Source organism: Lagopus leucura, unplaced genomic scaffold (assembly GCF_019238085.1).
Source record: "Lagopus leucura isolate 7727_CA_CO unplaced genomic scaffold, USGS_WTPT01 Super-Scaffold_100014, whole genome shotgun sequence".
Taxonomy (NCBI): domain Eukaryota; kingdom Metazoa; phylum Chordata; class Aves; order Galliformes; family Phasianidae; genus Lagopus; species Lagopus leucura.
In genome coordinates, this window is record NW_024962268.1 from 14,072,136 (window position 1) to 14,095,830 (window position 23,695).

General features: G+C 40.1%; 1 protein-coding gene across 2 annotated transcripts; it reads right to left on the reverse strand.

Annotated features, from left to right (window-relative positions):
- Positions 1–564: 564 nt before the first annotated feature.
- C7 (complement C7) lies at positions 565–22,357 on the reverse strand. Of its 2 annotated transcripts, XM_042875377.1 has the most exons (18): positions 22,150–22,353; positions 21,796–21,851; positions 21,056–21,131; positions 19,979–20,120; positions 19,097–19,238; positions 18,137–18,275; positions 16,810–16,944; positions 15,720–15,963; positions 14,966–15,079; positions 14,402–14,568; positions 13,212–13,440; positions 12,459–12,630; positions 12,038–12,125; positions 10,638–10,770; positions 9,517–9,708; positions 8,364–8,460; positions 3,551–3,735; positions 565–2,105 (listed from the first exon to the last, which is right to left on the reverse strand). In XM_042875377.1, the coding sequence occupies exons 1-18, from the start codon at positions 22,153–22,155 to the stop codon at positions 1,918–1,920; spliced, it is 2,505 nt and encodes an 834-aa protein (XP_042731311.1). In that variant the 5' UTR covers positions 22,156–22,353; the 3' UTR covers positions 565–1,917. The 2 variants fall into 2 exon arrangements, with proteins under 2 accessions (XP_042731311.1, XP_042731312.1); XM_042875378.1 differs by lacking the exons at positions 565–2,105; positions 3,551–3,735 and adding an exon at positions 7,287–7,523 and having other exon boundaries at positions 22,150–22,357.
- Between the last annotated feature and the right edge of the window lie 1,338 nt (positions 22,358–23,695).

Genomic DNA, 23,695 nt, shown 5'->3' on the forward strand with positions numbered 1-23,695 from the left:
TCTAAAGGGCAGGACCTGGCTGGGTTGGAGAGCAGGAATGATGTAGTACACCATTAGAAAGAAAGAGGAAGAACACAGGAGCCCTGCAGAGATTTCAGTGTGTAAGATGAACAATGAGATATAAGGGACTGGATGAAGTATTTGAAATGCAATCTTCATTAATATTTTGTCTCTCTTAAATCAGACTAATTTATTTTATGGACATGGGGATCTGTTCCTATTGATATCTAAAGGTGAATAACAGGCAATTTAGTTTTTTTTCTGTTTCTTAATCAGAAAACCTCAGAGTTTCTTGATGACCTCTACTGGTTTTCTACATTTTCCTTTCTGAAGACACAAATTACCAAGTCACTCTTCATTTCGCATTTTCTATGAGAAAATTTCCGGTTGATTTTCTCTTGCTTCCAGCGGTTATGAAGACTAACAATACCCAATGGGCTCATTGTCAAAGCTTGTGTTGTGCCCCCAAGAAAAAGATTAGAAACGCTGTGTTAGAAAGCGGGAATAAACATGGGTCAAACACTCAGAAATTCCCCAAATATTCAGCAGATAATTCAGAGCAAATAACTGATTAATTTGGCCTTTATTCTGCTTATTTTAATCTGTAAACTGTCTGCAAAAATTTACAAATTTCTAAAAAAGAAGCAGCCCACAGAAAGAGTAATTAAAATAACAATCATGATCCAGGCTTAATCCTCATTTCCAGCGCCACAGAAAGCAAAGCATTGTCAGCTGAGAGTAGGGCCTACAAGAGTTAGGTAAATTGCAGATGCAAACATGAAAACCAAGGGAGACGTATATTCTGGTAGGCATTTATTGATACTAAGAAACAACATCTGATATTTATAAAGCACACTAGCTTCTTGCTGATAGCGCTGCACTCTCTTGATCACTCGTCCTGCTGCTTACTGCCCACCTCTCATGTCATTACGGGCACTGTTTGAAAGGACGGTTGAGAGAGGCACCTCAGCTGACTTGCAAGATTCAACCTTAGCGAGCAAAGGTGTCCCTGCCTGATGACAAGTATATGGAAGGAGTATGAGAGACTCCTTGCATTTAGTAACTGTCTTTCTTCCAAGGTCGTCTCTAAGGGATTGTATGCTGTCTCCATGCCCACGAGAATGTATTTTCCCTAATAGCTCCCATGAGAAAGACGTGCTCTGGTAGAAGACTTCCACACGCAATGGTCTTTGAGCAAACAAGTATGGGCACAAGCATAAATATATGTGACAAATGTAATGCAGTTAGCTGCACTCAGAAATGTAGCTCATGGTGATAGCTACAACAGTGCAAAACAGTGATTCTTCTTGAAGTGCTTCTGTGTACAAGAAACTGAGCAAAGACATTCTTCTCATTATTTAAAGCTGACTTTGCTGTTAATGCATCTTGTTTAGACTTTTAAAAGCTTCAGGCTCAGCAACAGGTTCAATGCTGTAGATGCTGTTTGCACAGCTGAATGAGGCACAGCAGGAAGAGGTTAGTCTATCAAAAGTTAAGAATTGTATGTCTTATTTTGTAAAGGCTATTCTTTTTCTAGGAAGCAGTAGTCAACACATGTATATGGTTGCGCTGCTCTCAGAAAAATGCATTTGCAATGCTATATACTGTAATCCATCACTGCTTTGGCGATTGCAGTTCAGGAACACTTTTTAATTGTGACAGAAATGCAAACAAAGCTTGCCAGTGCTAAGTCAGAAGCCTAAGCCAACAGACTTTGGTTTAGCAGAGAGTGCAGCTCTGCCTAACGAAGGGCCCTGGTCACTGCGACCAGAGCCAATGCACACAGCCCCGTAGGCTGCAGTGGGCTTCACAGCACAGCTTGTATTTGATAGAGCATGGTTTGAAATATGCCCTGCCCAAGAGTTGACACATTTTGACACATCCCGTGGCAATAAACAAAATGAACCGTAACGCATCTCATTTGGTCTGCACATCACAGGGCCTGATGCTGATGAGGGTGACAGTCTGCCCCTGGCACTGGAGCCGTCCGGCCTCACACTCTGTCATGGTCTGGCGGGCAGTGAAGTCGCTCACGGCAGCACAGACCTGGATGCTGCCCTCCTCGCACGGCGCATCTTCGTCACACACACAGCTGTTGGATTGCGCTGAGTAAGGGCACAGAGGAAAAGGCACTTAGGATGGCATCTGACTCAATGCAAAGCAAACCAAAGCATTCCTAGCAAAATGTTACTGGGAGTAACAGCGGTGTGCAGAGGGTGCTCTTAGCCAGTTGTAACATGAGCTGGCATTCATGTCTGACGGAATAACTAGAAGCACCAACAGGTGGTGCTGGCTGCAACAGGAGCTCAGTGCCGACAGCAGGTCTTCCTCCTCAGCTAGCTCGGCTGTGCTTGTGGGAAAGCTTCATCAGCTGTACGGCTTGCTGCCTCAGGGACATCTCTGATGTTACTGCTGAAAGCCTGCTAACACCAGTTTGTGAACGTACTGCTCTGGATTCCAGATACCCTGTGCAATGAGAGGTCTGTCCTTGGAAAGCAACAAACCAGTCAGGCATACACAACTTGAATTTTTACTTACTTATACGCAGTGTCACTATAACAGGATTTGCTCCTACAAATAAATGTGCATAGTTGTATCAGTGCCAACATCTAAATAATCATGTGAGGAGGTTTACTTTTCACAACCATGTCTTTGTTTCAGTGTGGTATGTTTATCTCTACTTAAGCTCCATCCAATTTTGTTATCTTTTTTTTTTTTTTTTTTTTTTTTTTTTTGTCTGTTCAGAGTGGGTAGACAAAATAGACAAATTCCTATCAAGCAATCTTTTTTACTGTAAGAATATGACAATAACTGTGCCTTCTATCTGGGGCACTTCTGAAAACATAATTTACTCCTTTATCTTTCCATTTCTGCCAGCCCTCTATTAAATGCACTGTAATGGAGGACACTCAGGGAAATTAAATCAGGGAATTTGAGAACTTCCACTGAGCATAGCTTGCAAAAGATTGAGCCTCTTTCCTCTAGGGGAATATTCCTTCACCTTTGCTCACAATATGAGAAACTGGGGATATGCAGCAAAGTATGAACAAAAACAAGTGTCTTTTCTAGGTGGTACAGAATGAAACATTCAATTCCTTGCCACAGGATACAGCTGGGAAGACAGCTCATCCAATTCCAGGAAAAGACTAGCTGTTCTTTAGGGCAGCAAAGACTCCTGCAGTTATTGAGTTGGGGAACTTAAAACAGTGAAAAAAGAGTAAGGCAAAAGCTTCATGCACAACTTCCCAAGGAACATCAAATCAGGTAACTCATTGAAGAGGGAGTAGGTGTAAGCTTTTCCTGTAGAACCTGTCACTCTGTTACTCTCCCCCACGGGGTTTCTTTTTCTTCCTGCCATACTCAGACACCAAACCCTGGTTGAATGGCTTGAATCCACTCAGCAGTAGTGTTGTGCCCTGTGCTGCTGGAATGGTTGGAGGTGCTGCACCAGCACAGGGCCATCACCACTATAATAGTGTGTAAATGGGGTTATGAACTTCATTTTGTTCATATAAACAAATTTCACTTAAAATCATAACGAATCTCTCACCTTCACATTTTTCCCACGAGCGACATGACCCACAAGATCTCTCAGCTGCCTGAGGTGTTCTGCAGTTTGCTGCATTAGTAAGAGAATATTTTCTACCCATGCACTCTAAGGCATACATCTTGCAAACAGTTAATGGTGTGTTTCTCTCTGTTCTTGGATCTGTGGCACAGATGTCCAGGGAAGGACTAAAAATAAAAAGCAGGGATCACGTCATTTAAAAGTGTTTTATCTTGGTATGTCTTAAAAAGAGCTGAGAGAATGGGAAACGTTCAGTGTTCAATTCTTTTTTTTTTCCTTTCAGTGAGGTACATCCAAAGAAAGAAGTAGTGAACTTGAGGCTTAGATGCATGAATAATTCAGACTTTTTTGTTTTCCACACAGTGCTGCCCCTGAGATGTTTGCATCCTCAATTGCCATGGGCCTTTTATTATTCACAATACCTGTACCTATGTTTGTCACATGTATTTTCCTTACTGATCTTCTGTTGACATAAAGAATGAGTTTAACTCTTTTATTCTGAGGTACAGCAAGAGCCCAACAGATATGTTGTGCCAAGCAGCTAATAACAGAAACTCTGCATCTCTCTCCATTACATTATTTTCTTGTCTGGCTGCATAGCCTATGAGATGCTGGGGCACTGATTTTTGATGTCAAAGTTATTTTAGCAGGTATGGGTACAGGAAATTCTTAATTTTTTAATATCAGCTTAAATTTGGAATAACACAATGTGATCCAGTGGAAGCATCTAGTCTTTAAGTTAAGTTGTGTATTATGTTTAAATTTCCTCAGAGGCCTTTATATTTGCCTGAGAATGGTAAATCTCAGTATTTGATCCTTAAGGACAAAAATTTGTAGAAGAGGCAGGTTAAGTTAGCTGGAAAAATAAAAGTCAGATAGGATTGTGTTAATGTCTTTGCTTTGCACCACTTTATCAGCAGCAGAGGGGAGAGAGACTGATTTCACCGCTTGGTTGAACACAGGGAAATCTGAATGCTGGGAAAGAAACAAGGAATGAATGCTCCATTTTGCCAATCTGTAGCTACAATGCAGTAATACTTCAAGCTATCTTGAGACTGCTGTACCTATTTGCCATGGCTGGATCAGCTGGGGAGAAGTCAGTGGAAATCAACATGACCAGATGCAGGACCAGATGTCCAGAAAAAGCACAGTGAATCTGTGCTTATAACAGAATTTATTAATTTTCATTAATTTAGAAAGACTGTTACAGGCGGCTCTAAGAAGTGCAATAAAAATTATTAAAGGCAAGGAAAAGTCCTTGTGTAAAGGGAACCTGAAAAAATTCAACAACTTCTACTCAGGTGGGGGGTAGGAACACTCCTTCACTGAAGAACATAAAGAAGAAATGAAATTGCAGCTGTAATCAGCATACACTTTCTCTCCCTTTCACCTGCTATGAGAGGTGGGCAGCTTTTAGTTGAAACTAAGCAAGAAATTGAATTAAATATGATCCGAAGCCCATAAGTTTTAATATAATGTAGGCCAAGACAGGGATGCTATGCAAATAGATGCTGAGGAAAAACCCTTGAATCTAGTGCTTAGGTGCTGGTCTTTAGCCTCCAGTAGCTGAGGTTTCATCCATCTTAACGCACTAACTGTGCTATGGCCCTTTCGCAACCTCACACCCTTTCAAACAGAAAAGCTTGCATTCATACTGTTATGTTCTCTCTGTCCACAAAAGGAGACCAAAACCAATGGCCCGTTAGAGTTGGTCCCTCACCCCCACGATTCCTGAGCTGCATTTGGAGTGCTGACTCCTTCCAAAACTCTGCCAGGTGCTGCTTTAGGGATTCAGCAGCTCCACTGCCCATGACCATTCTCTGGCTGTAATTGGTGAGGGTAGATGTAACCTAAGGCACTGTCAGAGGGACAAATGATCCCTCGTGGGATTCTTGTGCTGTCACTGGATTTGTGATGCGTCTGAAGCCACAGTTCTTCCCATGTCAACTGTTCCCACCTCTTAAGCAGTGGCTGCTGCTGAGTGTCACCACCACAGCAGAACAAACTGGGCTACTTCTGCACTCTGAGGAAGGACCAACATCTACTGACATGTCTGTGTCCTACAGCATTAATAGGCTGGCAGATTGGTCTGTTTTGACAGATGATGACTTATCTTTCTATTATTAGATGTGTTATTTCAAGACAGCAAAAAGACAGTATCAGTAACAAAAATGACTGCTATGTATCTTCCTGATATTTTAAATGCAATTAAAAAAAATGGAAACAGGAGGCAGTAGATTAATTTTAACTAAGCTTAAATGTACTTATTTAATTTTACAATGTTATTGTGACTTTATCCAAGCCCTTCCCCAGTGTTGGGGACTCCCCCCAAATAACTTCACTGCATCCATGAACCAGAGACGTTGTTGCCTCAATTTAGTGAGTACTGAGATAAAATGTTTAGGACTAGGTTAGCAAAACAACTGACTATAAAACTCTTAACTGGCTTATTACAGACCTTACACTTGTGCAAGGCAGTGTCTTCAAATACTGGCTAAGATCCAGTGGATCATGAAGGGCAGGTCCTGTTTGACCAACCTGATCTCCTTCTATGATCTAGTGACCCATCTGGTGGATGAAGGAAAGGCTGTTGATGTGGTCTACCTAGACTTCAGCAAAGCCTTTGACACTGTCTCCCACAGCATTCTCCTGCAGAAGCTGGCAGCCAGAGGCTTGGATGGGTACACTCTTGGCTGGGTAAGGAGCTGGCTGGAGGGCCGGGCACAGAGAGTGGTGGTGAATGGAGTTAAATCCAGCTGGCGACCGGTCGTGAGTGGTGTTCCGCAGGGGTCGGTGCTGGGGCCTGTCCTCTTCAATATCTTTATTGATGACCTCGATGAGGGCATTGAGTGCACCCTCAGTAAATTCGCAGATGACACCAAATTGGCTGGAAGTGTGGATCTGCCTGGGGGTAGCGAGGCCCTACAGAGGGATCTGGACAGGCTGGAGAGCTGGGCTGGAGCCAATGGGATGAGTTTCAACAAGGCCAAATGCCGGGTCCTGCACTTCGGCCACAACAACCCCAGGCGACGCTACAGGCTTGGGGCGGTGTGGCTGGAGGACTGCGTAGAGGAAATGGACCTGGGGGTATTGATTGATGCTCGGCTGAACATGAGCCGACAGTGTGCCCAGGTGGCCAAGAAGGCCAATGGCATCCTGGCTTGCATGAGAAACAGCGTTGCAAGCAGGAGCAGAGAGGTGATTGTTCCCCTATATTCAGCACTCGTGAGGCCGCACCTCGAGTACTGTGTCCAGTTTTGGGCCCCTCACTGCAAGAAAGATATTGAGGCCCTGGAACGTGTTCAAAGAAGGGCAACAAAGCTGGTGAGGGGTCTGGAACACAGGCCATATGAGGAGAGGCTGAAGGAGCTGGGAATGTTCAGCCTGGAGAAGAGGAGGCTCAGGGGAGACCTTATTGCTCTCTATAACTTCCTGAAGGGAGGTTGTAGTGAGCTGGGGGTCGGCCTCTTCTCTTGTGTCATTAGTGATAGGACCAGGGGGAATGGTTTCAAGCTACGGCAGAGGAGATTCAGGCTGGACATGAGGAAGTACTACTTTTCAGAAAGGGTGGTCAGGCACTGGAATGGACTGCCCAGGGAGGTGGTGGAATCACCGACCCTGGGGGCGTTCAAGGAAAGACTGGATGTTGCGTTGAGGGACATGGTTTAGTAGGAGCTATTGGGAATAGGTGAACGGTTGGACTGGGTGATCTTTTAGGTCTTTTCCAACCTTAGTGATTCTATGATTCTATGATTCTATGATCTACAAAATCTGAACAAAAAATCACTAATTGTAATTCTGAAATGTTCAAATTGTGTTGAATTTTGGCTTATAACTAGAGTCACCGGGCAAGGCATTACTGAGCTCTGAGGCTGACGGAACAGTACACCTACTCCACTGAGAAATTCTGCTACTTTGAAATCACTGGAGAGGAGTTCAAAATATCTTCTCCCTGCTGTATGAGGAAAGGACAAATCCAGTCTGTCATACTAAAGTTTCCAAACTGCTTAGCTTCTGCTGTGACATAAGCTGGCTGGATTTCACATTTAAAGCTCAGTAGTGACTTTGTTGGAAACTTCGTCTGATCTTTGAAAACCAGCCAGATGTTGGAATGCTGAATTCTTTGGCACATTTGGCTGTCAGCACAGGATGGTCTGTAGGGCCTCTTCCTGTTAATCTCTGTTTTGATTCTGTTTCTTCAACATTTTGCAAGGAACTGACAGTTCAACTCATATACATACCTTTCTCCTGCATTGCTTATTGCTGAATGTAGGCTTAGATCAGATAGGAAATAAACCCTGGTCTGCAAGTTATGAGGTCAGGAAAGGTGACATAACTGATCTGTGCAAATGGCTGTGCAAATGGGAAATTAGATTATTGTGCTGTTAGTAATGCTGCAGTCCCTAGCAGGGAAAAGAAAGCTGCTTTATTTCCCTACCTTACTGCTTTGATGCTTTATGTTCCAAGGGTCTCTGTTCTAACTTTTCCTCCGTCTTCTAAATCTTCAGAATATCATTTTATCTTTTTCCATCTATCTCACAGATCAAGTGGAACTGAAATTATTTCTTCACCTTCTGTCATCTAACTGAATTCCATCATTGCTAAAACCCACTGACAGCTCTGACAAGGCAGGTAAGTGATGAGTAGGACATTGAATGAGCTGTAAAGCAAACAAAGTACAATGCCTGCTTCTCATGAATAAAGCTTTCTAAACTGTCATGGAATGAAAACTTCAGAAATTTAATTGGACTTGAATAAAGTGAGAAGGTCATTGCTAAATCCGGCCTGAACTTACCCACACTCATAGGGCAATTTGCACACACATTGCAACTGCTGCACTTTCTCCCATGGCTGACATTTAGGCTCTGTCACTTCTGGTTTCACACTGGGAACTGAAGTAAAAGAACACAGACAATGCCAAGGGTCAGAAAAACAAGGGCTGCTAAAGCTTTACTCCAAAAGTATCCTACCAGCTGAGCATAAAAGGAACTGGATTATACAGCCATGACACAAAATCATATCCTGCATGTTCATTAAAAGTTCCTTCAGCTCAGAAGGAACCAACAGTATTAAAAATATATGGTACACTTTATAAAGTTACTGAACAGTAATTTACCCATAGGTCATGAGTCAGATGGAAAGAGCCAGGTACTATGTTCAAGCTCAAACACCCATCTCATTTCTGCAGCAGCTGTCTGTCTCTGCTAATCTTAGCAATGCTGAATCATTGCTAGCAACAGCTTTATCATTAGGTTTCAGAGTTACTGGCTTCACTACTGGAACCAGAAAAGCTAAGGCTCCAAAGCCCTGTGTCAAAATAGTGAGTCTTAATATTGTTATGCACTGATGGTAATACAGCTGCAAGTTCCATCTTACAGTCTTTAGTCTTCACTATTTTTTCTAACTGTTGTACAAAGTAATGCTCCCTTAAGCAAGACACAAGCTATTTCTAAAGATGAAAGCATTTGAAACTTTCTAATCTTTACTGGAATTTCAATATATGATGGAAAAAAAAAAAACAAAACAAAACAAAACAAAGAAGGGTCTGTAAGGCTAAGCTGAAAGAGTTGGGAAGTTGGCATCAGTGGTACTTTAGATCTGGTACTTCTGTACTTCAACAGTGGTGAGCTGAACTATGTACAGATATGTTAATCCCTCAGAAATTCTTGTGGTTAATGTGCACACCGATTTGATACAGTGATGAATGGCGAGAATGAGAAACTCAGACGTTGCTGCTCTTTTGGTCTAGGCCTTATTGCCACCTGCCCTTCATCTCCAATCAGGCTACCTCAGGCAGCAGCTGGCTGACCAAAAAACAACATACTTGAAAAGTAGGAGACATGCCTGGGTAGCAGCCATGTCAGCTACAATTCTGTGTTCTATCTATACCACCAATGGTCTACCAAGAAAATAAACTGTGTTGCACTTCGAGGATTGCAATGGCTTACCTGCCTTTTTGCACTGGATGGTTTTCATATCAGGAGTCCACTTGAGACTGGGTTCACACAAAATGGAGCGTGCCCCTTCTAGATGCATGCCATGTGAACAGGACAGAGTTATTCTCTCACCAATCTCATACGAAGGTTTCCATGGCTCTCCTTGCAGCCCCCCCTCCAGGAGAGGCAGGAGGCAAGCAGTTTCTAAGGAATGAGATTTGAGATAGCCACAGTGAACCAGTGGGCTGCAAAAAAGGGTTTTATCTCCTAAGTTTCTTAAGAAATCAAATCATAAGATTAGATGGTGCTCCTGTAGGTATACACTGATCATGTTAGCATGAGCTATTAACAAATCACACCACGAAAGTGAATGTGCTGTACCAAGGATACTCTGACGATATCTCCTCCTGCTACCTACAGGTCTGACCCACGCTTCTGCTGAGGGTTCATATCAGTGAGTAACAAGCTAATATGGTCAGATCATACAAACAGGGCCCTGGAACAACCTAAGGACTTAGTTCTCACAATGAGATGGTGTTCAAGCAATATGGACTAGCCTTTGTGGTAGTCAGTTATGGCTAAACTGGGTAAGGAATAAGAAAAATCTCTAATCCCACTCAATACTGAATCATAAGAAACATCTTTGTCAAAAAGAAATCCCAAGGATAACTGACTGCTAAAGAGGAAAAGAGTGGAGTGAGGAGACTGTCCAAGATGGAAAGCGATCCGTGAAGCTGTGCTTTTATGACAAGATGGTTACTTGAGGGCTTTGTGGTTGTCCAATGCTGCCTTCTGGATCTTTTACTCTGTTTGCTTGGCTTACACCAATAATTTTTGAATTCCACCACAGGACTGAATGAAGGAACAAAAGTTTTTCACATAGAAAGCAATTCTTGGACTGGACTTTTCTTCTTGTTCCATTTCCTGTCTTAAAACCAGCCCTCATGGACATATTTATATTCAGTATAAAAAACGTGGCTGCAAAATAAAAATCAGCATAAAGCAGATTCTGTCTAGGGATCTCGGAAATACAAGTGTGCATTTACCCTGCTACTACTGGAAAGCAGACACTCAGAGAAGTTTCACTGGAATTCAGGAATTAAGTTGTATTTCAACATGAGAAACAGACATACCCTGACAATATCTGTCTGCACCCTGCCACTCCAAATCACTGCCACACTTAGCAACAGGATTACCAATGAGAGAATATCCATGTCTGCAAGCATAAACAATAGTTTTCCCAACAGGATATGAATTTTCAGCATTCTGAAAGAAAATAAATAGGTGTCATTTAAAATATATATTCTAAAAGTGATTGAGTCTCTGGAATACTGTGGACTGTGCTGGTTATCAATAGCCAGAAGATGAGATCAAAATGGAGATGTAAAAAAAAAAAAAATCAGCAAAATACAGAATATTCTGGCTACCTTAACTTACTAAACTAAGGTAGGGCTAGGTTTTAGGGGACCCTTTGCCAGGGATCTGGCAGTGACACATCAGTGATGGAACAGCTCTATCCTGCCATTGTGTAAATGGACAGAAAACACACCAGTTATCAAGCATTAGAGGAGGAATACAAGCTCTTAAACAGCCTTTCAAATGGATCAGTGAACAATATATGGCTTTGCTAATTCTTAGGAAGCATATAATCAGTTCCCTCAAGGTAAAAGTGATAACGGTCACTCAGAAGAGCTGGACTTCAGGACATATGCCATTTGTCATTTATATATCCCTCTGTTATATTAAAAATCTCCCTATTATAAAAAAAAAAAAGAGACTACATTTCAAAGTGGAGGGATTTACTTTTAGTTATTGAAACAAAAGCTCTGATATGGGAGACAACTATTGATCACAGAAAAAAATCACTAGCAAAAGAGACAGCACCAAATCTGGGACCTTGCCACAGGTTGCAGGTGTGCAGAGACAACTAATGGGTTTGATAACTAATGCTTCAATCTACTTATTGAGCAGAAATAAAGAAGACGTAATCAGTAGTCTGAAGAATTTTTTTGCCCTTGTTATATAGGCCTAATTTACCTTTACATGTCATAATTTCAACAGAGAATAAGAAAGCATAATGGTGAATCACGGGATATAAACTGCAGATCCCTAAAATGTGTTTATAATTTTGCTGTGGACCTTCTGGATGACCTTGCATAGTCTCTATGCTGTTTCCTCTCTTATTTCCTCTATATTAACATGTAATTCACAAGGCACAGGCGTTTTTAATGTGTCTTTAGGATATGGCACATGTAGATTTCTTTATTGTATAGGCAGCGTGATACTGAAAAGTAAAGATTTTGTTCTGGATTCTATATGACTTTATGGTTTGCTTTTATTCTTAATAAAAAGTCTTAGCAAATGCCCCGTAAACTTCAGCCAAGGAAAACTGCTGAGAAAGCCACTATGCAGTAGCTCTGATACTGAGCTTACCAGGATAAATACATGGCTGCAAGTGGATCTCTGCATTAACTGAAGTTGAAATACTGCTGATGGGGATAGAACAGATAATGGAGTAGTAGAAATAACTTACTTGAACAAATCCATTTGCCAAGAGAGGCGGAGGTGAACAGAATTCTGTAGGAGTTATGGATGTATCAAAACAGTGTGGCTCAATAAAACTATAAAGTAAACAAAAGTATGGTTAAGTTTGAATTCAGCTTTCCTTTCAAAATGCTACGTTTCCAAAGAAGCCACAATTAAACTTAAAGCAGGCACTGCCAGGCTGTCTGAGAGAATACTGAGCAGAATAGTGTCACATTTACAGTTTTTTACCCCATTTCCCTGCCATACTTTCTATCAGAATCACAACTTCTGAGTTTCATTTTGTTTCAGCTTAAACGTGACAGCTCAATAAATGACCTTCTCCCTGAATTCAGTAGCTTACATGGTATTTTGGATTAGATTTTTAACACTTCTTGTATTCATAACGCAGATGTTCCTTTTCTGCTTACCGAAAGTGCTGCAGCTCTTCATTCTCACAGGGCCTGCTCTCATGCTGCTCTCCTATGCAGTCCTTCCCTCCACCACTTGGGGAGGGGTTGTTGCAAGTTCTGCTCCTGGTTTTCCTTTCCCCTGAACAAGAGCTCCAGGAAGACCAGCAGCTCCAGCGCCCATCAACAATACCTATGTGACATTTGAGGATGTTTCACATTAAAAAGCTCTATGGGGTTGTTGTCCTTAAAAACAAACAAGCAAATAAAAAAACCCCAACAAGCTAAAGATGAGCCAAAACATGACCTTACAGAAAGGTCCAGGTGGCAATGATCTATTTTCTCCCAAACTCACTATTTCTGTAGCTATATTTCGATGGACTTGGAATTGCTTACCAATCTAAGACAACATAACAGTAGCTACAGCTAGGTAAAAAATTAAAGAACAAGATTTTTCAAATGTATTGGTAGCTGGTCATTCAGTGCATATTCCTTCCTATTTATATTGCTATTCCTTCCAATTTATTTGTTTGTTTGTTTGTTTGTTTATAGAAGGTTGCAGTTTGAGGTGCTAATGTTGTCCACTGCATTTAACAATAATAACACAAAAATTGTTTGCATAATACTGCTTGGACATGCAAAACAAGAGTCAGGCTCATTTGAAGATCCACCTGTGCTGAATGCTGGGCAGCAGTGATTCATGCAGCAGGACAGGCTCCAGAAGCAGAACACATACGCCCATTCTGAACTCTCGTGAGCTTAAAAAGTGCTGACCTGGCTGATCTTGCACAAGAGTTCCCAGCTCACAAGCTGCTCCAAAGGTGTAAGGCTTGCAGTAGCAAGTGCACTGAGTTCCTTCCACAGCTGCCTCACCCCCATTCTGGCATGGCTGACATTTGCAGGGATCATTTTCAGCCATATATTCTTCAATGGATTGCTTTAGGTAATGCTTTTTGACTGAGGAGCAGGGCACTTCCTTTACCAGCTCATACAATGGTGTTAGCTGCAGAGAATAGAAAAACATTGATATTAAATAGTTATACTAGAGATAGAATAGTGTGTAAGCATATTTAGTCATGTGAAATGGTTTGTAATATATGTTTCTGCACATGGGACTTTAAAGATGCTCTAATTTCCTGTCTGTCTAGATTCTTACGTTAATTTTTAATATTATCCTTTTTCTGGAAAGTCAGCTTTGCTTAAACAGCACCCCTAGAAGCTACTGGTTAGCTCAGATATATTTAAAAGTATTTGAGATACGATATTACAGTTGAGATAAATGTGTACCATAAAACAGGCCAGCAAGGTACAAAAACCCTAATACTTGCCAAACCATTTCCAATCCAAAAGCCTGGATATCAGACCATATCACTGAGCAGTCACTGAAGGCAACAATAAGCAAAATCTTTTTGCATTAACTGAAAAGCCCCTGGCAGTTCCTTTGGTATCACACCTTTCTTCAGTGTATGGACTGCTTCCAAAAAGAGTTTAAACAAGGTAGTGGTGAATATGATCATAATCAGCCTTGTGTGTGTGGCTACCAGAATGCCCAGTCATATCAAATTTCTGCATGCACAGAAAAGGGAGAGGGATAAAAAGAACAAGCTGAGTGGAAGCTGCACAAATCTGCCAATATGCCTTTCATGAACAGGGCTATGTGGAAACTGAGCTTTTTTGAAATGTTAGGGTGATTCTTTATCCTTAGATAGAGCTCTACTAAAGTTACTGAAGGCTTGTAAAAGTGTAGGTATCAAGTTGCCAAAGGCTAGGCTGATGATACAGCTATCACTTCATGTTAACTTCATGGAATTTATTTCCTGTGAATTTTTTATTTAATTTATAAATTAATCTGAATACAAAATTATTTCAGACTACTACCTGATTAATCACCAGCTATAGCTTAATCATTTCTCCCTTTGGAGTAATCCCATCTGCTCATCTCTGCTTCAGGAAACTATCCTTACCTTTTGTTTAATTACTCTGGGGTAGTCTGTCACCGATCTGGCCCAAGAGGAGTATCTCTGGTTGTTCCCAGCAGGATCATCCAGGTCTAGATAGCTAAGGCCAGCAACAGCACTTGGGCTTCCACCTTCTATGTAGGGATGTCCTCTGATCTTATTGTTGTTGCTTCCTGAATATTTGGGAATAAAAAATAAAGAAAATGCCACCGTTGTAATATTTGCAAATGGAAATAGAAATGATACATGCAAAATCTGTACTAGTAAGTAGTCACAGGCCTCATTGATGCAGATCAACCATCTGTGCCTGTATCCAGCTGTCCTACATGGATGATATACAAGAAATATCTGGTTTTGCAGGTGTCCAGAAAAATTACTAATTATTGGGAAAACATCAGCTACATTTTATTGGTGCTAGGGAATCTTTTAAAGTAGACATTTGGATCTGAGTTCAACATGTCATGATGCAGCTCAACACAGTTATCAACACCTGCTCCTCATTTTGACAGATATTTAAGAGGAACATGGAAGCTGTAGACATAACTGTACAAGTTACTACTGAACATTCACCTGAAGAAGTCTGTAGCAGTTCATCCAGCTTAGAGCACTTTGTTTTCTTCTTCTTCACAATGAATAAATTCCAGCCTGATGTGGTGCACTGATACATATCTGTTATGCTCATATCTGCAGATAAATCCATCCGTTAACACATTGCACATAGGGAGCATGTTAGGTTCATTTCTGAGCTGTGTATTGACTTCAAGTGTGCATTAGAAAGAAAAAAATAAGAAGGCAGCTAAAAAGCAAGTTGGAAGGTCCACATGTTTCTAGAGCCTATAGATGGAGACTGACAGATGGGAGGCATACCTGGGAAAGGCTTATTGTTTCTTTCCTTCTTTTTCTCAGCAATCTCTAGTCCTACAGCTTTGCTCCCCACTGAGTATGTTTGTGTATGTCACTCTGGTGTTTGCTCTGTTTGCAATATATTCTGCTTTTTACATTTTACCCAACCTCCGCTTTTAAGCAACATTTAAGCTTTAATATTATTTGAGATTCAGATTGGCCCTACAACTCTATTTTAGCCTGGTGAGGTCCTGAAACAGCTGGGATAACTTGGCTACTCAGAGAACCCCACGTCACACAGGCAGATCTTTGACTAAACATTGCAGTTTAAAACTTTTTATAACCTTCTTTCTTTTGCCCATGAAGAGAATGGGCTGGCAAGTAGAAGTCTCTTTCTAGATTTTAGATACCAGCTGGAAGAACATCCAAAGAATTTTTTATTCTTGTTTGTTCATTTTATTTCTGGTAAGAAATACTCTACCTTCTGCTTTCATTTTGTCAGTATCCATATAAAATATAACTTTGTATTGTCCTCCTAGAGATCCAGAATGTAAGAAATGAGTCCCAAAATTCTCAATAAATCTTCGGTAGGCATTATATTCATAGAAAACTGGAAGGTTGGCGAGCTCCTTCCAGAATGGTTCCGCAAGAGTGAGAAACTCTGGGTTGTTGTTAATAAATTGAGCAACTTCCACAGTGTTTTCAACAACCATCAGCTGTCTACTCTGGGGAAAGGAAAATAAATCAGTCATGCTTCATTGTACAAAAAGGATAGTTCCTATCAGCCAGATGATGAAGATGTGATATCAGATAATGAACAAATCTTTATAGAATTGTTGAAAGCAAATTGGAGGGACCAGAAAAGTTTTCCTTTTCAGTCTGATTTTATCTAGAGGATCAATTCAGCCTTCCAAAGTTCTTTCTGAATTTTGTTAGACTAAGTCTCAAAATACATTGTTGTTAGAGCAGCAAGACAAGCTTATCCTCTGTTAGCATGGAGGCCATGAAATTTATATATTTGTGACTTGATTTTGTTTGCTGTGAGATAGAGGTTTTATTTCTTAATTGAGAGTCACTCACAAATTACTTATCTCATGCTTCGTTTTATATATGTTACAGGCAAAAGTTCTCTCTTAATGGAGAGAGGAAAAGATATTATAAGATAATTTAATCACAGTATTATCTGAATATTTTCAGTCCATTACACTCACAAAGATAGTAGAAAAAAAATGTGTGGAAGAAAATGGAAAAGAATAATCAGTTATAACAAGAAGCTGATGCTTTTCTTCCTCAAATATGGAGGAAAATAACTTGTAAATAAGGAAGGAAGGAAGGAAGGAAGGAAGGAAGGAAGGAAGGAAGGAAGGAAGGGACATCAGCCAAGCCATTTTATTGGCAACTAAACCATTGATCTCTTTGAAAAGATCTTAAGGGACTTCTTTTCTGTCATGCCCTTCCTGACAAAAATATATGTGCAGAATTAATTTGTGCATCTCTCTATAACAGTGCATGAAAAAAAAGATGGAAATATTAATGCAAAATTCCAAGCTGCAGCGACAATTCATACATACCTTATGACTCTGTTGCTCATTTTTCTTCTCCAAATAACTGTGTCCACTGTTTGATTTTTTCTTCTTTTCTGTGTGTTTCATATATGACCAGCTACTGTTGAAAAATTCGTAACTGAAATCATTCTGAATTTTAACCTAGAAAATGGAAGATAGAATTCTGTATAAAGAGGTTATGAAGGATGTTAAAAATGATATAAAGTAGATCAAGTCCTTCCTGGTGCAGAAAATTGGGAGTGTTTTACAGGCTGAATCCATTTCAGATTTCATGAAATGTTATGAAAACTATTGAAAAATGTGTTACTTTTCAGTAGTGTTACTCTCATACAGGATGAGAGGTAATGGCCTTAAGTTGCACAAGGGAAGATTCAGATTGGATATTAGGGAAAGTTTTTCTCATGAAGAGTGGTAATGCATTGGAAGAGGTTGCCTAGGAGGTGGTGGAGTTACTGTCCCTGGCGGTGTTCAAGAAATGTGTAAATGTGGTTCTAAGATACATTGTTTAGTGGGCATGGTGGTGGTGTGTTGATGGTTGGGCTAGACAATCTCAGTGGTCTTTTCCAGCCTTAATAATTATATAATTCTGTTACATGTGTGTGCATATGTATATATACATGTAAGTTTGTATATGAAGTATCTACATTACTTAGTAAAGTACATTAATGATTGCTTGGCCTACTTTTGACAAGAAGGAGACAAACCAAATCCCTGAGACAGTTATTTGAAATAAAGCGTCTCAATGGAAGATCTCCGCAAAGTATTCCAAAGCCAGGTGCCCATCATGTTTCTTAAGGTAATTCAAGTTGCAGCTTATCCAAAAGAGGTGGCTTTATGTTCTAGCTGTGAGAGAGTTAGAAATCATATCTGAGCAATTACACTTTTTTCTTTCCATTTTAGCAAGACATAAGCTAGCTTATTTCAAAATAGTAAGCATATGTATACACCTTTGAAATCATTATATACTTTAATTTATTTGTTTTAGCTTTTAATATACGAGATTCTTTCAGCATAAACTGACACAACGTTCACAGAGCACCTAGTGTCATATGGCCCACAGCTCTGGTGGCACTGAAACATTTTGCTATTAGCAATAGCGTTAGTTTGATAACTCCAGCCAGCAGATGTACAGTGGCACAGGATTATTTTCTCTGCATTTAATTCTGTAAGAGATGAAGCACAGCCACAGTTCCTGGGCTTTCTGCAGAGAGGGAACAGGCATTATTCATCTGCGTTTAGGGAAGCCTATCTGCCAAGGGACACTGCAAGGATTCTCATTCTCCCCATTATAATCGTTATTCTAAACACAGAGTTGTGCTTAATGCAAACATACCTGGAAGGTGTAAGCAAGAACACTTTCACTCAGCCTGTAGTATTCTCTCCCATCCCCACTGAAGACTTTTCTGCATTGTCCTCCAAAGTTTTTTGTATGAATAACTCTTCCCCTAGACTCTCCAGTGACTGCATCAAAGCTGCATGAATAAAAGCATGAAAAATCATTAAGACACCGAGGCAGAAATTCCTCTACAGAAGTTAAAAATTACCATCCTGTTATAACTGAATGCTGTATCTGCAGCTAAGTTCATAATCTAATTTACGTAAGAAAAGGGGAACTCAACTGACAGAACCTTTTGTCGGTAGAACAGCACATGAGCACATGGAAAAAAAAGCTCTTAATATTTCAACAAAAATGGACACACATTGATTGACTTTAATTTATTTATGTTTATCTCAAGTGATTTTATTTTTATTTTTCCAGCAATTCATGTGCAATAGCAACAACAGGACACCCACTCAAAAACATTTTTATACTATAGCATATAGTATAACTATATAACTATATAACTGAATCATATCATGTTCCAAGTGATACAACTATTCGAAAGAAACGTGAGATAATTGTTTTGTTAGGCTGCATGGAGGATGCAAAAGTAAAAATAGATGTGGATCCACAGCACTAAATGAAATAGCAGTAAACAAAAAGAATGAATGTTGCTGGCTCATTTTTTCTGTTCTGATAGTTATGTTTTAGTGGCTTACATTGTATTTCACATATCAGAAGATGTATTTAAATAGTAGAATAGAAAGCTTTATTCTTTGCCTCAAATCAAAGAGCTAGTACATCTCAGCTGCTCTGAGCCACCAGGATGATGGAGGCAGCTGGAGCACTTTTCCATATCAGATGCTCTACCATTGGCCCAGGAATTCTGTCTGTATAGCAGAAGCTTGTAAATACAATAAAAATATGAAAGCTTTTGGCGCTGGTACTACAGAGGTCTGCACAGTACATTACCCTTTTCCTGTAAGTTCTGAATTTGGAGGTGTTTTATCAGTATCACATACAGTCATCTTCTCTTCACATTGATCTTCATCAGCACCATCTTCTTCGCAATCCTGATCTCCATTGCACACTAGAGATCTGCTAATACACTGACCTAAGAGGAAATAAAAATGCATGAGAAAGGAGGAATGTTTGTTTAAAATTAAATATCAGCTAAAATCAAAATGACTGTCTCACTTAACTGTGATGTTAATTTGCTTGCCATTCCCACAGTGGACTTAGGAGGGATTGTGAAACAACAGTAAATGTAGACATAAAGAAATAGTGCATAGTACCCTCATGAAAACCACAGCCAATCAAGTCTTCTGATACATTAATAAGACTGTTTATTTCTAAGTTTTCTTCCTACACTTTCATCTTGTGCCATATCACATGTGATTAAATCTGATTATCTTTCTGATAACATCAAAACAAGTTTATCATATTTCTCTATGATAAATATCTGCCCAATGAGGTAGTGTGTCTTTTTTTGTGAAGGTAACAGAAGTTGCTTGCATGCTAGATTAGTCTGGGGTCCCTCAGTGTCCAGAACCCAGATGGTTTCTAAGATGTTTGAATATAGCCTTGATCAGTTTTCAGCAATGTCATGTAAGGTTGCATTCTTTAATTACCTTCTCTTAATTAAACACAAAAACATACTTCGAAGCAATTCAGTAAATTGAAAATTACAATCACATCTGAGGCTGAAAAGGAAAAAAATTCTTGCTAAATCAAATCTATTTGTAGGTCAAGGATTCACTAATGGCATTGCTCATTTATAAACTCCAAAGACAACAAAGTTATATTTCTTAACTTCAAAGTCCAGAAAATGGTGAAAAATATCTTGGATGGTACCTGAAGAGCATCTGAACCGATCGCCACAGCCATCCTCTGTTGGGCATCCCCTTGTTGGGGTGCAGGGTCTTGTTTGAAAGGCATCACCAGAGCAGGGGTTTCCCCCATACTGCCCATAAACCGCTACTGTCCGCCTCCGAATCTGAATGTAAATCAAGAGAGATTGCGTTTTAAAATTGAAACGCAAAGCAGAAACAGTTCACTGGTGTCAAGACATGGATGCTGCTCTACTGCTGTAAAGAATGAGGCATTCACTACTTTTTTCTAAGACTAACCACACTTCATATTGCCACAGTACGGTAACAAATTCACGAGTTAATAATAAGACAACTACGTGGTCTTTAGATTGAGCCATAAACTTGGCTGGTTTGTTCAATAATCTGATACGAAACCAATAGGAGGAAAGTGCTGACAAATTTTAGTTTTCTTTTATATTATTAATAGGCTAGTCATGCCTGATATGAATTTGCTAGTGTTCTTCCAAATCAAAATGCTATTGAGAGATATAATAAAATCTAGCATCAAGTGGGTTTCCTTTGGCTTCTAAAAATCAAAAGTACAGTTTCCTAGCATGTCTTTAATTTTGACCAAACCTCCCTAACTGATGCAACATAAAAGTAAATGAGAAAGAAAACAAAAGGTACAATCAACAGAATTATACTTTAAAAATCATCAACTTGTTTTCATTGTGTGTAATATTTTGAAACAACGTTTTCTTCCCTTGACATATAACCTCTCTGATGAAGATGAGTGGAAGTGGTACAAGCCGAAGAATGTCTTGGTGTACTGAACAGTTTAGTCAATCTTTTTGGAACTATCACCAAAACAAAAACAGGACAAATTATCTTACAATGTGAATACCACAGCTTTGAAAGAGCGCACAGAGAAGACAGACTGGAGGATTCCGTTCTCTAGGGTACAGCAACCTTTTTTGCTCTTCTGTGGAACAGCACTTCAGGTGCTTTTGTTTGCAACTTGGTTTGAGTTTAAAGATAGAACAGATTCTTCATTACTGGGGGGGGGGGAAAAGCATATGTTTGTGAAATCATGCAGTCCTAAAAATGTGTCTATTTATACCTGTTTTTGGGTACAGCCATCACACTCGGACCAAGGGCCAAAAGAATTCCAATGGCAATTGACTGGACGGGAACGGCTGTCCCAGCAGGGTTTTTTGCATTATAAAAACAGAAGTGGAATATTGTTATTTCCATTCAAAAGCACTAGTGAGAAACTTCTTTAAACAGCAAAGCAGACCTCCAAAGAAAATGAGGGAAACCATCAGGCTCCCACTAAAACTACCAAGATCTGCTTTCCATTCTTAAGAATAAAATCAGCTCCTCCTCAACCTTTCTGGTCACTGATCAGCAAGAAACTTGGCATGTTCCCTTGTCTTGAAGGTCAGTAAGGCCCTGTGAATCCACTGGTAATTTCAAAGACCAGCTCCACATTGCAAAGTAGAGAGCATCCAGATCATGTCCAGAGGTGTCTGGGCAGCAGTCAGGGTTGCCGTGCCTCCAGCATAAGCAGGAGGCATAGGGGTGTGACCTGCCCACAACATGGGGCTGGCTCAGGGCAAGATGTGGTTTGCGGGCTCACACTACTACTTGCTCCTCCTCCACTGAACAAAGAGATGAGGGATACCATAATTCCTTCCTGTCACCATGGATAACAGTGGCAGTGCTGATCAGTGTCAGTTCTCTGCCAGGAAATTCGTCTGAAAACACCTTTAAGCCCAGCCCCATGACATGCAACAGGCATTGTCTGTTAAGTTATCCATGCCTGGTCTGTACCATGCTATTTTCTAAATAAATATTCACCTGGAAAAAATGGGAAAGAAGCCTGAAACCTCCAGCAACAAAAAAATCCCCAGCACCTGAAAAAAAAAGAGAAGGAAAGCAAAGTTACTTTTTTCTTTTCCTTATTTTTCCATTACCTCATGCAGCTATTCCAAATTTCTGCAATCTTTACACTACTCTGCTTGGAGAATTAAGGACAATAGTGCACTGATTTTCTTCAGTCTTGTTGTACAAAGTACTGCTTTTCAGTTTTCTTCTTTCTTCCAATACTGTCCAGTCACATTTTCAGCCAAGTATTTCTCCACATAAATTAACATTTCATTGCATTTGCCATATTCACTTCATCAGTACAAACTAAGTAAACAACTGTCTTACCTTCATGTTAGATGAAGTACTCAGACATCCAGCAATTACCAGGGAAAATGCGCTTCCACTCAGTTCAGCAGCTGAAGGAGTCAGTCAGTCTGTCTGCAACTGTATGTCTCTGCTCATTCTGCCTTGCTGTTCAGCTTCTCTTTCCCCCAAAAGGTTGAACACTGCTGAGGAATTTTATCTTAACCCAGCTAGTGCTCTCTGGGGACACAGCTTGCTCTTGGAGCTGCCCAGTGTTTTTAAGACACATAAATCAAGGCTTGGCTGGGCAGAAAGATGTGAAGACTGCTTACTGGAAGAACGTCTTTATCTTCTCTGTCACTATTTCTTTCCTCCAAAGGAGACTTTTAGGCCAGTCCTGGTGTCACATACACTGGACCACAGCTGGTCTCTGCCTCCAGCAGGCAGAAATGCTCTAGATTTAAGCTGACGTTGCCAAAGTTTAATTCTAATCATGAACACTCAGTCTTCCCTTCTGCAGTCGTGTTGATTTCTGCCTGTTGGTTCTCATATTGAAAATCAGCTGATGGATATGAATACAGTTTTATTCTGTTTTTATTATGGCCCTGTTGTGAATGCCATTGGTATTTATGCTATATCAACAGCTACTTTTAGGGGATTCGCTTTTTCTTTCCCCACCCTGCCATGCCTTCTGATTTTTTTCTTCTAATTATTTATTTTTTTTTTTTTTTCACTTCTGGGAGCTGATCTATTCTACTATGAAAACAACACAAAACTTTCTTTGAATTTATCCTAGCATAGTCTGCATGAGGCCCTCATGGAAAAGAAGCTCCTCTGTCTGACATCTCTTCAGATACTACATCTCAGGCACTACATCTATTTTGAACTGTTTAGCACAGTCCTCAGAGAAAATGTTTCATGTGACATCATTCATCTAGGGAGACATTTAAATTCTGCACTCCTTTGGCATGGTTTGCTTTCCTCAAGAAGATGTCCAGGTCTTCAGTCATGTTACATGCGCCTGACAGTGCACCCGTGTCAGGGGCACTGTGCCCATTTTTCAGAAGTTGAGAAAGTTGGGAACCACAGAGCCCATTAATATAAGGCACAGGCTATCTTTGATACTTTTCATTTTTATTAATGATGAACCTCTTTTGTAATGTGATTTATACACTTTCTTCACTTTTATATGTATTTTACTGCTTCCAGTTGAAAACCTCATATTCCTGTTAAGTTGTATGGCCAATTTGTCCAAAATTATTAGAGGTCATTTGTCTTAGTAAGAAATGATTAAACCTGAGTTCAGCCAAGTTGCTGGCCTGAAATATGGAAATTTTTCTAAAGACTATTTTATCTCTCCAGACATATGCCTTGCACTTAGTTGTTTCAATGGCTTAGATAGAAATGTCAGTTTCTGTAAGTACATCTTAGTTACAACAACCTTCAAGATAGAGATATGCTGTAATTTGCTCACAGACAACACACACAAATAAACACTGGAGGCCAAATACAACCAGCAAAGTATATATGTGTGGTGTGGGTCTGCTCTTGAGGAGTAATAAAGTTGTTGAAATTTTATTCACAGAAT

What these genes read in the sequence shown, in the direction of transcription:
- C7 (XM_042875377.1), bottom strand. An exon ending in TCGGTTCAGATGCTCTTCAG is followed by an intron (nt 19,239 to 19,978) that starts GTACCATCCAAG and finishes ATTTCCTCTTAG; the next exon opens with GTCAGTGTATTAGCAGATCT. An exon ending in CTCGTGGGAAAAATGTGAAG is followed by an intron (nt 2,106 to 3,550) that starts GTGAGAGATTCG and finishes GCCCTTACTCAG; the next exon opens with CGCAATCCAACAGCTGTGTG.